The sequence below is a fragment of the Rhodamnia argentea genome, chromosome 3 (genome assembly GCF_020921035.1).
Source record: "Rhodamnia argentea isolate NSW1041297 chromosome 3, ASM2092103v1, whole genome shotgun sequence".
Taxonomy (NCBI): Eukaryota; Viridiplantae; Streptophyta; class Magnoliopsida; order Myrtales; family Myrtaceae; genus Rhodamnia; species Rhodamnia argentea.
Window position 1 is genome coordinate 23,900,451 of NC_063152.1, and position 12,039 is coordinate 23,912,489.

General features: G+C 37.7%; 1 protein-coding gene across 1 annotated transcript; it reads left to right on the top strand.

The window, feature by feature from the left end:
• Nucleotides 1-1,205: 1,205 nt before the first annotated feature.
• LOC115726066 (3-hydroxyisobutyryl-CoA hydrolase 1-like) lies at nt 1,206-10,337 on the top strand. The gene is made up of 14 exons (XM_030655786.2): nt 1,206-1,597; nt 1,851-1,931; nt 2,729-2,797; nt 3,629-3,692; nt 4,007-4,086; nt 4,206-4,289; nt 5,590-5,674; nt 6,974-7,059; nt 8,193-8,314; nt 8,694-8,754; nt 8,918-9,016; nt 9,700-9,801; nt 9,894-9,935; nt 10,038-10,337. The coding sequence occupies exons 1-14, from the start codon at nt 1,559-1,561 to the stop codon at nt 10,173-10,175; spliced, it is 1,152 nt and encodes a 383-aa protein (XP_030511646.2). The 5' UTR covers nt 1,206-1,558; the 3' UTR covers nt 10,176-10,337.
• Nucleotides 10,338-12,039: the final 1,702 nt, after the last annotated feature.

The window sequence follows — 12,039 nt, forward strand, 5'->3', positions numbered from 1 at the left end:
TTCGGCCGTGTGAAGGCGCTCTAATTAACTTGACCCACAAAGTTGCCTCTTACGATTAATGCATGACCTCTCATTAAACGCAGATGACCAATCTAAATCGTTTGGAGGGAGTGCAATCCAATAAATCATCCCTATTTTTATCGAAATGTCATTTTTGGCAGAGGCCCCTTCAACATCACGCAACATACGAGCTAAAAGAGTTTGTATCTTTGCATGTCAGAAAAGGCCGATCGAACTTTCTCAATCCAAAACCCTATAGCCGGGGCATTGGTATTTGTTCGATTTACGTGATTCGATCAATCGGTGTGAGTAAGCTAACAACCGTTGCCTGAATTATTCCTCGAGATCAAGCTAGCTATTGATTTTGAGGGGCTCAGCTGGTCATTTTTTTTCCTTGCGGCTTTCTATGGAGACAAGGTCTTTTGCCCAAGTTTGAAATTCCAAAAGGCAAAACCAGCAGTCGGCTTTATTGAAGATTTGGGACTTTTTTTTTTTTTTTTTTTTATTAAGATTCCGTTTGATTTGCGAAAAATTAATGATTGAAAAAATATTTTCCTAAATATAATCGCTAGTATAACTTTGAATAATTAGCCAATGATAAATTTTTTCTTTATGGATAATAATTTACGCCTAAGCATTTTGGTGGAGAATGGCAATAATTTTCTTTCATTCATTTTTGTAAGTGATTCAAGCGATCATTTTTCAAGAAATTTTTTTCCTAAATTATTCATTTTCCGTTAAACAGACGCACCTTGATAAAATCTTATTATAGTCGAAAACTTTTTGAGTTGAGATTTGAGATTGTGCCGGTTAGTTGAAACCCGATCGATTGAAGCACCAATCTTGGGTGGACAATGATTCCGATTCAAGAACAAAACTCCGGCTCATCCCATCTTTGCGATCCATACGGGGAGAGATCAAGAGGGAAGAGAAGGGATTCTAAAAAAGCACAGTTATGTTTGGATGGAGGGAAAGATAGGGAAGGAAGCAATCAGAAGCGATCGGCTTCGTTCATATGTTGCATTCTTTTGAATCACTTGAAATATGGATGGATTAAGCATATATGTAAGAATGTGTGTAATGCTTTATAAAATTTGTACCTTTTATTTTTTCACTTATGCCCTTAATTTTTCATTTATTTTTCCTCATTAGCATTTGAACAATATTATAGTGACTCTATCCCTTCAGATTATTTTATGGGACCTCTTTATTTTGCTACCTAATTTGGTCCGTTCAATCTGAGCGTGGGCATCGTTTGGAACCGAAGCAAGAAGAAACAGCAGCACCGGCCAAGGCCCGAGCTCGGCTGTTTTTGTTCGAGCATCCACTATCTTCGTCTTTGCGCGATCGGGTACTAGGAATACCGAGTTAAGGTTTCGACCGATTATTCCTGCATTCGAGAGACTTGAGTTCTTGAGCGGACATTGGGTAAGATGTGTGGGTAGTTTCGCTGCGAGCTTCATTCGGGAAAGAGTTTTGATTGAGTCGCGTTTGGGTCGGCCGCTTTGGAGACGGAGAAGGGTAGGCACTCCACGCTCGGTCAAGAAGAACAGGTCCCATGGCTTCGTTCTCCTCCAGTAGTGGCCAGGAAGATGAGGTACTGAGCTCCGTTACTCTGCAGGGAAGGCAACTATAGTGTGCAGATAGTGGTCTTTGTTTCTTCCGGTAATGGGTGAGCCGTGAATTGCCTGTGGATTAAATTTTGGCGACACAATCATGGTTCAAATGTTGCTATGTGTTTATAATATATATATATATATATTAGCTGGAATTACTGAGGGATGAAGCATGGGTTGTTGTTTCACTGATTAGAACATTGCAATGGAGATTCATATCCGTTGTTTTTGTAGGTTTTGGTGGAGGAGAAGTCCTTTGTGAGAACACTGATACTAAATAGACCCAAGCAGCTGAATGCTCTTTCATATCAAATGGTATGTCTCGTATCTGGCTGCTGGATACTCTGTGCAGTTGGGTCTTCCTTCATTCTTACTGTTTGGTTGGGAGTGTTGCTTGGGGTTCTTTTGTTATATTGTTGCCAATTTGCTGTCTCTCTGTCGAGACTTTTCAATCTATTCATGGGTATTGCTTTTACGAAATGACCGTGTAATTTTTATGTTGAGCATATAGCACCTGAAATCCTGCACTCTCAAGAAAGCTCTTTCCACAATGCAAAAACTATTCATCAGGGTTTTATCACATAGGACCAACTAAATGTCTGATAGCATTATCTACTCTAGTATTTTAAGGTTGGTAGATTCTGCTTGTCTTGCATTTGATGAATACCTTGGAAACTGCATGGGGTTTTGCTAAGAGCAGGAGTAGTGTTCTGCTCAAGTTTTGGTTTTTAATTGTTTTGCTAGGCAATAATGAATGTGCACCTTCTATACAAACTTTGGAAGCACACATTACGAAAGGTCACAGAGAAAGAAAGTTGTTCTACAAGATCAATAACCAAATCTGGCAACGTCCAGTACATGTCAAAGATGCTGTGGACTTGTTACACAGTAGTACCATTGTTTGTTGCCTTTTGAAAACCTTTTATATTTTTTGATTGTGATAGTCACCTTGTTGGCAGTTGGGTTTTGTTGTCATTTCAAATGATTTAAGTACGCGTACTTGACATATTTGACTTCTCTTGGTTGTCTCAATCCTCAATGGTTCACGATTTTAATGAAGCTTTGTTTGCTTATGTGGTTATTGTATACTATTTGTTGCTTTTTATTCACAGATATCTCGGCTATTGGAACTTTTCCTTGTCTATGAGAAGGATTCTAACGTGAAGTTGGTAATCTTAAAGGTACATGGCTTCCTATAAAGATTTTTTTTTTTAAAATTGACTGTTAATAGCCCTCCAATTTGCATGAGTAGAAATAGCAGAATCGTCAGCCTTGAGACTGTCTTTTGGGAGATTGATAGATTCTTTTTCCCCGCCGTGAAGATTGGTAGAGTTTATTGGACTAAGTTTTGGTGAAAATTCTCTTGCTGGTGTACCATTTAGGGCTGTGCACTCATTTACATATATTATACAAAATGTATAGATAATTTATTAATATGCTTGAGCAGCAAGGTAAACTATGTTTTGTTAGCTTCTTTGACTGCATTTAAAGACCTGTTTTTGGGTAACTTGTCGTATTCATGGGACTAGTGGTTTACAATACGAGAAATAAATAGATTTCTGGAGCTTTTGGGAGTTGGATGGCCTTTCAAATGTCTTGTTCTGAGTTGCAGAGGGTGTTCTCTGGCTTCGAATTATTGTTGACTGTTTACAAATTTTGCATTGGTCAAACATGTTGAAAGGTAAACAACCCCAAGATGTCTTTCATTGAATTAGTTCATATCGACTACATCAAAGTGCTCATCTATATAGGCTACACAGCCATACTTTTCTCAAGTTCAGCATCGCATTGAAGAACATTTGTCGGACTTGTCTTGTTGGCATTGATTGAAATTGAGGAGGCGATGGTCAGCTCCTTTAGATTGCAAGACCTTAATTATAGCTTGACATTTCTAGAGCTTGTGGCCATTGTCTTCTGTTAGAGTGTTCTTCTTTCCTATATTGCTTTCTCAATTTGGGAATCTTTTTCTTAGCTCGGGGACGATTGTTTTGTCTGTGTTTTTGTTCTTGTAGGGAAAAGGGAGAGCTTTTTGTGCCGGTGGTGATGTTGCAGCTGTTGTGCATGATATCAACAATGGTACAGATCATTTTAGTTGTTACATGGTTCATCTCATACAGATTGTAAAGTCAAAAATAGGGCCAAATTGTACTCATATCGCATTATATAAGTAGATGCAATTATGCATGCAGTGTTCCCTTGTCTCACGGTGGAGTTTCACGTGCCAACCGTGTCAATCCTCTCGATCCGTCCTTCATTAACCTATAAAAATGATCACGTTGTCCATCAGTTCCAGACAAGGCTTGATCTCTGATATATGCAATTTATATGGTGTCGTTCAGACTTGGAAAACGTATGATTGTTGATAATATTGGTTTCTGTAAATGTGCTAGGAAACTGGAAGTCGTGTGAAATCTACTCTCGGAAGGAGTACACTCTAAATTATCTGATGGCAACATACAGTAAACCTCAGGTGATCGGATATTATAACATGTATCTGTTTGGGACTTCTAATAGTGATATCCATGTTAGTGAAGGGTCTGGTAGTTCCATATGTGTAGTTTTGCTTTTTACATGCTGGTTTTAATGCAGGTTTCAATCTTGAATGGCATTGTCATGGGAGGAGGGGCTGGTTGTTCCGTACATGGTAGTTTTCGTGTGGCAACAGAAAATTCGGTATAGCCTCTTTCTGTTGGCTTAAATTTCTTTTTCATTTGTTAAGAAACCTACTGTTATAGTCAGGTTGGGAATGTTCTATTGTGGCAGTCAGTGGTGTGTTGTAGCACATAGGTTACTTCTAAGCTTGTCTGATTGGAGAGAAAAAAGATTTTTTGTTTCTTTTTATTTTTATTTGTGTTAGGCACTTTGCTATGTCATTAATCTCGCTTGCAATTTCACTTGTTATGGCTGATCCGCATCTTAATTATTTACTTAAATGCTGGTGAAATTGTTTTAATTAAATAGAATATAACATGTTTTCCTTGTTTGAAATTCCAGTTGAGAAAAGATCATGATGATGCATTTTGATATAATATTGTTGTCTGCTCAATCATGGGTGGTGGTGGAGCAGATAAAAGAACTTAAGATTATTATCACTAGAAGTGTGGTTGAACAAGGTTTCGTAAATCAGGCATAGTCAGAGACCCAAATAAATCAACTATTCCTACTGTCATCATCACGTGTTTGAAGCAGGAAATGATGGGAGCCACACAAATAAGGGGACAGCAGAAGAATATGAGAGCTCGCGTGCCCAAAACAGTAACAGCCAAACGTTTAAGGATGCCTAATTGAGTGGTTATTGTTACATTGCTCTAGACTCTTCAATCATAGACCCTCATTTTACACCATGGATGAAAAATTTTACAGTATCAGAGAAGGTTAGAGCTCTTGGGGAGAATGTATAATGGAGTGTATCCTGCCATTTTCCCTTCTTGGGCTACATCTAAGGATTTCATGAATGTGCTTAGTAGTTAGTCCCTAAAGAGCACTATATTTGAATGGTAGAATGTTTCCCTGACTTCAGTACATGGATAATATACATATCTAGGTGGGCAAGATCCACAGAAGTTAATACAAGACTTTCATTGATTTACTGTGCATACACTTATATTTACCTATGTATTATCTGAGATAGTGATTTGGGCTCAGTTGACCCCACTAAACGAGATTGAGATTCTTGTTTGCTTAATGGATAAGGCAGGGTAGATGTCTATTGTCAATTCCTAAAACAGATGTTTGCTTGTGGAACATGAAATTATTATTTTCTCAGTACCTTTTGCCACTTGTTATGCAATTGGTTACATAACCTAGATTATCTAACCGGTACTGCTGATATGTGTTAATTGGAGTGCCTCATGTAAGCAAGCAGTTGGTGGGTGCCATCGAGGTGTTGATTGTCCAGTTTCTTGTTCCCTAAACATCATCCTTATGAAGATTTTCAGCAGCTTTTAGCAGCATAGTTTGTTGCTCGTTGCAGGTTTTTTCTATGCCTGAAACAGCTCTTGGTCTCTTTCCAGACATAGGTGCCTCATATTTCCTGTCAAGGCTTCCGGGACATTTTGGTAATGGCCAACAACGAAAAGGGCACTTTATTTCCTATCGAGTTTTATGTGTCGATATTAATTGAAGATAAAAAGTTTCTAACTTCTGGAAGTATGTAGATATACTTATTGGGTAGAGGTTCAGTTGTTAATTGAGTCAGGAACATTCTACTGGCAGTGCCAGTGGAGTGCTAGTCCTAACTATGGTTAACTCAGAAACTTACGTTACAACCAAAACGTTTTGAGTTATGGAGTCAACATATCATAAGCTGGTGGACTTTCATGTTGTATTCTGCAAAAATAGCAAATTTGCTACTGTGTTGATATGGTATTTCAGAAGATTAGATAACTTGAGATAAGGAAATTTTCCTCAAATCATATGTCAAGAGGACAAACAGTGCAGTCGATGGAGGCAACAAATGGTACATAATAGTGGTTGTATGGCTAGTTGATGCTACTTAATGAAATGCAGTTTTGACATACTTCAGCGACCATCCACTTTTTACACTTTGATTATAACCTGGAGGGTGATGAGAATGTATAATGTTCTTTTTGGTGTTTTGGGTTAAACCTTGGTTTCAGTTGCTCCTTTATGGAAGATGGGAAAAATTCCCACCTGGAATATGCACATTAAATTTTGTCTTTTTCTTCCCGTTTAAAGCTGAAAGATGAATCACATAATTGTGACTGCATTCAGTTGTTTTGTGCTTCTGCTGGCACTTCATTTGTGGCTTTGGCATCTTGAAGTTAAAAATCATTAATTACATTGTTTGTGCCTCGACTTAAATTGTTAATGGCAGTCAGAAATTGCATGAGAGAACTTATGGAAGATATTCCTGATGTTGATTTTGATAGATTTAGATCTACGACTCTATGTTATTTGATTTACTGTTTAGAAAAGTGAAGAACCTGATGTGCACATCTTTAACCTGAGGTTCAGGGTTATATTTTTTATTTCTCTGTATCAACCTGCATAATGATGTTTTTTCTGGATTATCCTTGGTCTTCGATCCTCCTGTATCAAAATTATGGATTCTCTCGGTTTGCAACTAAACCTGATCTTGACATGCAAGAACCATTTTTCCTTTGCACTAGATTTCAACTTATATACCTTGCAATACTAAAGATAAAAATCTTGCGCTAGATTTCAGCTCTTATAGTCTTGTACTTTCTTGGGAAATTTACACATATTTGTGTGTTTTATTTTTTTGGGGGGTCCAAACACATTTGTGTTAGATTATATGTATTCTGTTGCACTTGTTACCCCAGTGTCTTGTCTAAATATTGAAATCTACCATGCTTCTTTGTTATCTGTGCCAGGGGAATATATTGGTCTTACTGGTGCTAGATTGAATGGAGCAGAGATGCTTGCATGTGGCCTTGCAACTCACTTTGTTCCCTCGGCGGTATCCATCTGCTTTTACTCTAGTTTTATGATTATTGCTTGATGAATGTAGAAGCTACAGGGGGAAAAAGGGAAATAGACAAAGCACGGATGTCCAATATGATCTTTTGCACTAGAGGTTGTTAGAGAAGTTCTGCCAAAGGAAAGGGGAAGAAGCGTTGTGAGCAAAGAAAAAAGGAAGTATAGAAGACCATTACAACTTTTACAACTAGCGGTTATTAGAAAAGCATGTCTTGTCCTTCGATTCATTAGATACTCGGAGCTAGGGAAATATACGATTGTTTGCAAGAAGAATGTTGTCATGTTGACGGAATGAGATGTGCTGAAAGGTGGATTATTTCTTTATAATGTTTTACAACAGGAAAATGATTTCCTTTCAAGTCCTTTTATTTTCAGTTATATGTCTTGTTGGAGGGAAAGATCTTCTTTTTTTTTTTTTTTTTTGTGGGGTTGGGGTGGGGTGGGGGTGTGGGGGGGTGGGGTGTTGGGGTGGGGGAGAAGGAGTGCATTTGGATTCTAGTATGTTGGCTGGAAATCATATAGGACCCCATTGATACTAATAGATAAAGTAACACTGGATATCATTGAATATTACGAGATAAAAGATTCGATGTGCAAATTAGACAGTGTGGCTGAGAGAACTGCTTGCTTGGTGGACGTGCACAAATGAAAGAATTAGAACTGAATGCGCATTCTAGAAAGCTTCAAGGATATACCTGTCTGTGAGACCAGGGAAATTCAACCTAAGTGGTTCAGACGTGTCGAACAATGGCCTCCTCATGTTTCATGGATAAAATGTGACTCTTTGGAAGTGGGCCGTGTTAGGATATGTGGATAGACTATGCATACGTTTAAAGTTTTGGGGGAAAATCCTGGCATTTGAGGTCTTGTAAGGGATCAAGTCTTCTAAAGATATGTAAGAAGGAATGCTCATGTAAATTATTGTCAGATAGAAGTGAAAATGATTAGCCATATTGTGATGCTAATTCGGGAATGCTAGGCCAAATGCTAAATTATAATAGTTACCTGTGTTCTTGAGCTGGACAACAGATGTTCATTCTCACTTGTCATTTCCTATGGTTTTCTGAATTTTTTTTATATTTTTTATTTTTGTATATTCATGACATTGTTCAGAAACTGCTGTTACTTGAAGCAGCTCTACACGGGGTAGATTCTAGCGATCAAGCCATAATTGCAGCAATCATTGGTGAATACTCTGAGTTGCCTATGTTGAAAGAGCAAAGTGCAAACCATCGGTTAGTTTTGACCTAACATTTCCTGTATCTTCTTGTTGAGTTCTCTGAATGGTTTTGTCTAGCAGTCCATGCACAAATGTTCTTATCTAGAAAATTACAAGAAACCTTAAAACTTTATTCATGTGGAAAGAGGATAAATTAGTTATAGGTAAAACAAAACACCATGAAAGGAAGAAAGGGAATTAACTGAAGAGAGGTTATTTTTACCAAACCAAGGACTTATTGACATAGCACAACTTTGTATCCCCTATGATGTACTATTAACTGTATGTAGACTTCCAACTTTACTCAAGAAGCTTGAGTGGCTAGCGGTGGATCCTGCTGACTCACTCTCACAATCAATGTCTCATTCATCATTTTCCAATTTTGGTTTTGACAGGTTGGATGTCATCAATAGGTGCTTCTCACGAAGAACAGTGGAGAACATTCTAGGTGCTCTTGTAAGCTGTTGGTGATTTTGTTCTACATTTCGAGTCCTTGTTGTGTTCATGAGAAAGGGCCTCTGCATATGTACATGCATGAGCTTTTTTACGGGGTAATTTCTCAATGTTGATCTGTGCATATTATGTCGACTTCAACATTTCCTGGATCTCTATTTTGCAGGAGCGAGAAGCCACAAATAAGGCAGATGATTGGATCCTTGCCTCAATTCAGTCGTTGAAGAAAGCATCACCAACAAGCCTTAAAATTTCTCTTATATCGGTGAGATTGCCGAATCTTTCAACAAGATATCAGCAGTGCAATTTTTGACATGACTATAACATGTAAATAATGTGCATCGTGAATAAGCCTGCATGATCTCCATCTAAGATATGCCAACCGACTTCTTGTTGTGGTGTCAGCTAACCGTTAAAATGATAATTGATACAACAGAAAATGACATCATTACTGTTTACTTTTCTTCGCTTTTTGCCTCGGATCACCTACTGGAACGAGTATCATGACAACTGTATGCTTGATTTAAATTTTAGACATGCAGGTATATGCCAATAATGCCACCATGTGCATTAGTCTCTGACCTGGATAATGGTCACCAGTATTGATTAAAATGTAGAGAATAAGAATTAACTTAAAGACCTGTGATAGATGGATGAACAATGTAATAGCCAAAATTCATGGTAGGCTGGGCAGTATTTGCTCATTGACTACTCGAGTCAATGTGGAATAGTAGAATTTGATTCCCTATCCTTTTATAAAGGTCAAAGTGTGTAGAGTATCTCCAGTCACTCAGTTTGTTCTAAGAGAGCATTTTACTGCAATAGTTAATTAAGTTGCACAATTGCCTTAGTTGATATTGGAGATAAGTGGGGATCTAGGTTAGGCAGGTGACCTGGTTAAAAATTGCGAAATCGTCATACTTATGAGCATTGATCCGGCAATTGCAGATAAGAGAAGGTCGACTACAAGGAGTTGGCCAATGCCTTGTACAAGAATACAGAATGGCTTGCCATGTAATGCGAGGCGAAATCAGCAAGGACTTTGTTGAGGTTCTGTAATTAATCAGATGATTAATTAGCAAGGACTTTGTATAGTTTCATTTGAATTTGTTGATAAAGTGACACTTTTCCATGTAATGCAGGGCTGCAGAGCCATACTCTTGGATAAGGATAAGAATCCAAAGGTTTGACAAGCTTTCTTTTCCATTTTCCGGTGTCGTTCCTATTCTTTTTATTCCCTTATAGTGGAGTTGCTTTACAAAGATTTTCATCCTTCTCTTTTGCAGTGGGATCCTCCTAGATTGGAGCTTGTCAGTGATAAGATGGTAGACAAGTACTTCTCCAAGGTGGATGATGAACACTGGGAGGATCTAAAGCTGCCCCCCAGATCAAACTTGCCTGCATCTGCTATTGCAAAGCTGTAACTCTCGGTATGGCAGATTTTCGCCATCCAATATATTAGGTGGTGCATTAAGGATAACCTGCATGATGTGGAACAACTATCAAGATAATGAGTTATCGAAAAGGCTGTCCCTCCAACGATTTTTGACACGATACTACATGAGGCAATGGCTGAAGATAGACGATTGAATTATTTTTTTATTGGTTGAAGACGACTGAATATTTAAGTTGTTCCTTGCATTGTACATACAGAGCACTTGCTCCATTCATCAATATGAGGGACTCTCGTTAATCTTATTTCAGCTCTCTTGATCTTGGTAACCTTCTTAGGAACTAAAATCATGGAAAACATTGCAGTATCTTTTTTTGAGCGAATCATCAATCTTTTATAGATTTCTGGAAGCAGAATCGCAGTGATCTCATTGAGAAAAGGGTTCTTGCTGTTCAAATTGTTTCAACTGAAAACTTCTACTTTGCATCTAATTGGAGATTATGCATACAGAGCGCGTCTCAGATACATGCTTCTGCATGAGTTTGGAGTAACTTATGAATGAATCCTGTCAATTTTCTTGTCGTCTAGCAGCCGATAGAAGTCCTCTTTCATATTAGGATAGGTAACCATCTATGACGCGGGATGTTCTCGGCTAGCTGGACCATAGTCTGAGAGGAATGTGCTTATAGACGGCCACCGTCCCTTTGCCGATTGCTCATGTCAGTGTTGAATTAGACCAATACAGTGAGTCAAGCAAAGTGCAAGAGTTTGGAACTGTCTTTGATTGGAAACAGAGATCCATTTGCGTTCATCACTAATTTCTGGTTTCCTTCTCTTGTGAAAATGAAGCAGGCTGTGAACACATGTTTGGGTTTAAGTTTGACCCAGGAGGTTCGTTAATTTTGATGGTAATACGCTGACAAAGTATTATCTCAATCCAAGTCTCTTTTCACTCGTGGCTACGGTAAAAGCATACGATTTAGCATCAAATTTACCACCACCTTTGGGCAAATTATTTTTTCCAAAGTCGGCTTTGAGATTTAGAAATCAGCAGAGGATTGAAGTCATGAGAAAAACGGGAGTCATATACTAAAGCTTGTCAATTAGTGCAATGAGAAATAATTATGTCACTGTCTTTAATACAATGACACTCACATCTATTATGAGCCACAAAAAATAAATAACAATTAAAAATTATTATGAGATATATTCTTTTAATAATTTGTGGTTCACAACATACTGTTACTTTTACAATCACTCAAAAGATTAGTATATTTTTTTACAGTCACTCAAAGATTGTTATACTTTCATAGTGCAATATAGTTTTTTCGCTAGCTTCGTCCCTTGCCTATCAAAAAACACTAACGTGGCATCTTTTGAACACACATGCGATTGGGCGCCATATCAAGAGAAAAGCTTGAAAAAACAACTAGAAGAATAAATTTAGAAGAAAGGGTAGATTACGGTAAAAAATCAAAGATGAAATAATAGTGCAAAATTGGGGTAAAGTTTCAAAAAAGTCATAAACTTATTATATTAGTACCAATTCAACCTTAAATATTTCAATTGAATCAATTTAGTGCTAAATAATTTCACATTTTGTACTCATTAAATCTATCATGCAAATTTAGGTAGGAAATTTCTGACGTGGGTATCGATCATTTTACGTGGCATGGTTGACATTGGCATAGATCTTTTTTAAATAAATTTTAAATATCTCTTTGTTTTATTTTTTATTAAATTTTTTCCATTTTTTTTTTTTCCTTTCCTTTCTCTTTTTTCTTTTTTCCTTATTTCACTTTTCCATCCGCTAACCTCCGTGGTGGCTGATGGAAGTTGTTGGGCGCTGGCAAGGGTTGAGCGAGGGTCCCCTTGTCGAATTTGCAACGATCCCT

Bases quoted from the DNA above. Each gene is read 5' to 3' on its own strand.
- LOC115726066 (XM_030655786.2), top strand. From the start codon at position 1,559: ATGGCTTCGTTCTCCTCCAGTAGTGGCCAGGAAGATGAG. The intron at 3,693-4,006 runs GTACAGATCATT...TAAATGTGCTAG, and splicing joins TGTGCATGATATCAACAATG to GAAACTGGAAGTCGTGTGAA. The intron at 4,290-5,589 runs GTATAGCCTCTT...TGCTCGTTGCAG, and splicing joins GTGTGGCAACAGAAAATTCG to GTTTTTTCTATGCCTGAAAC.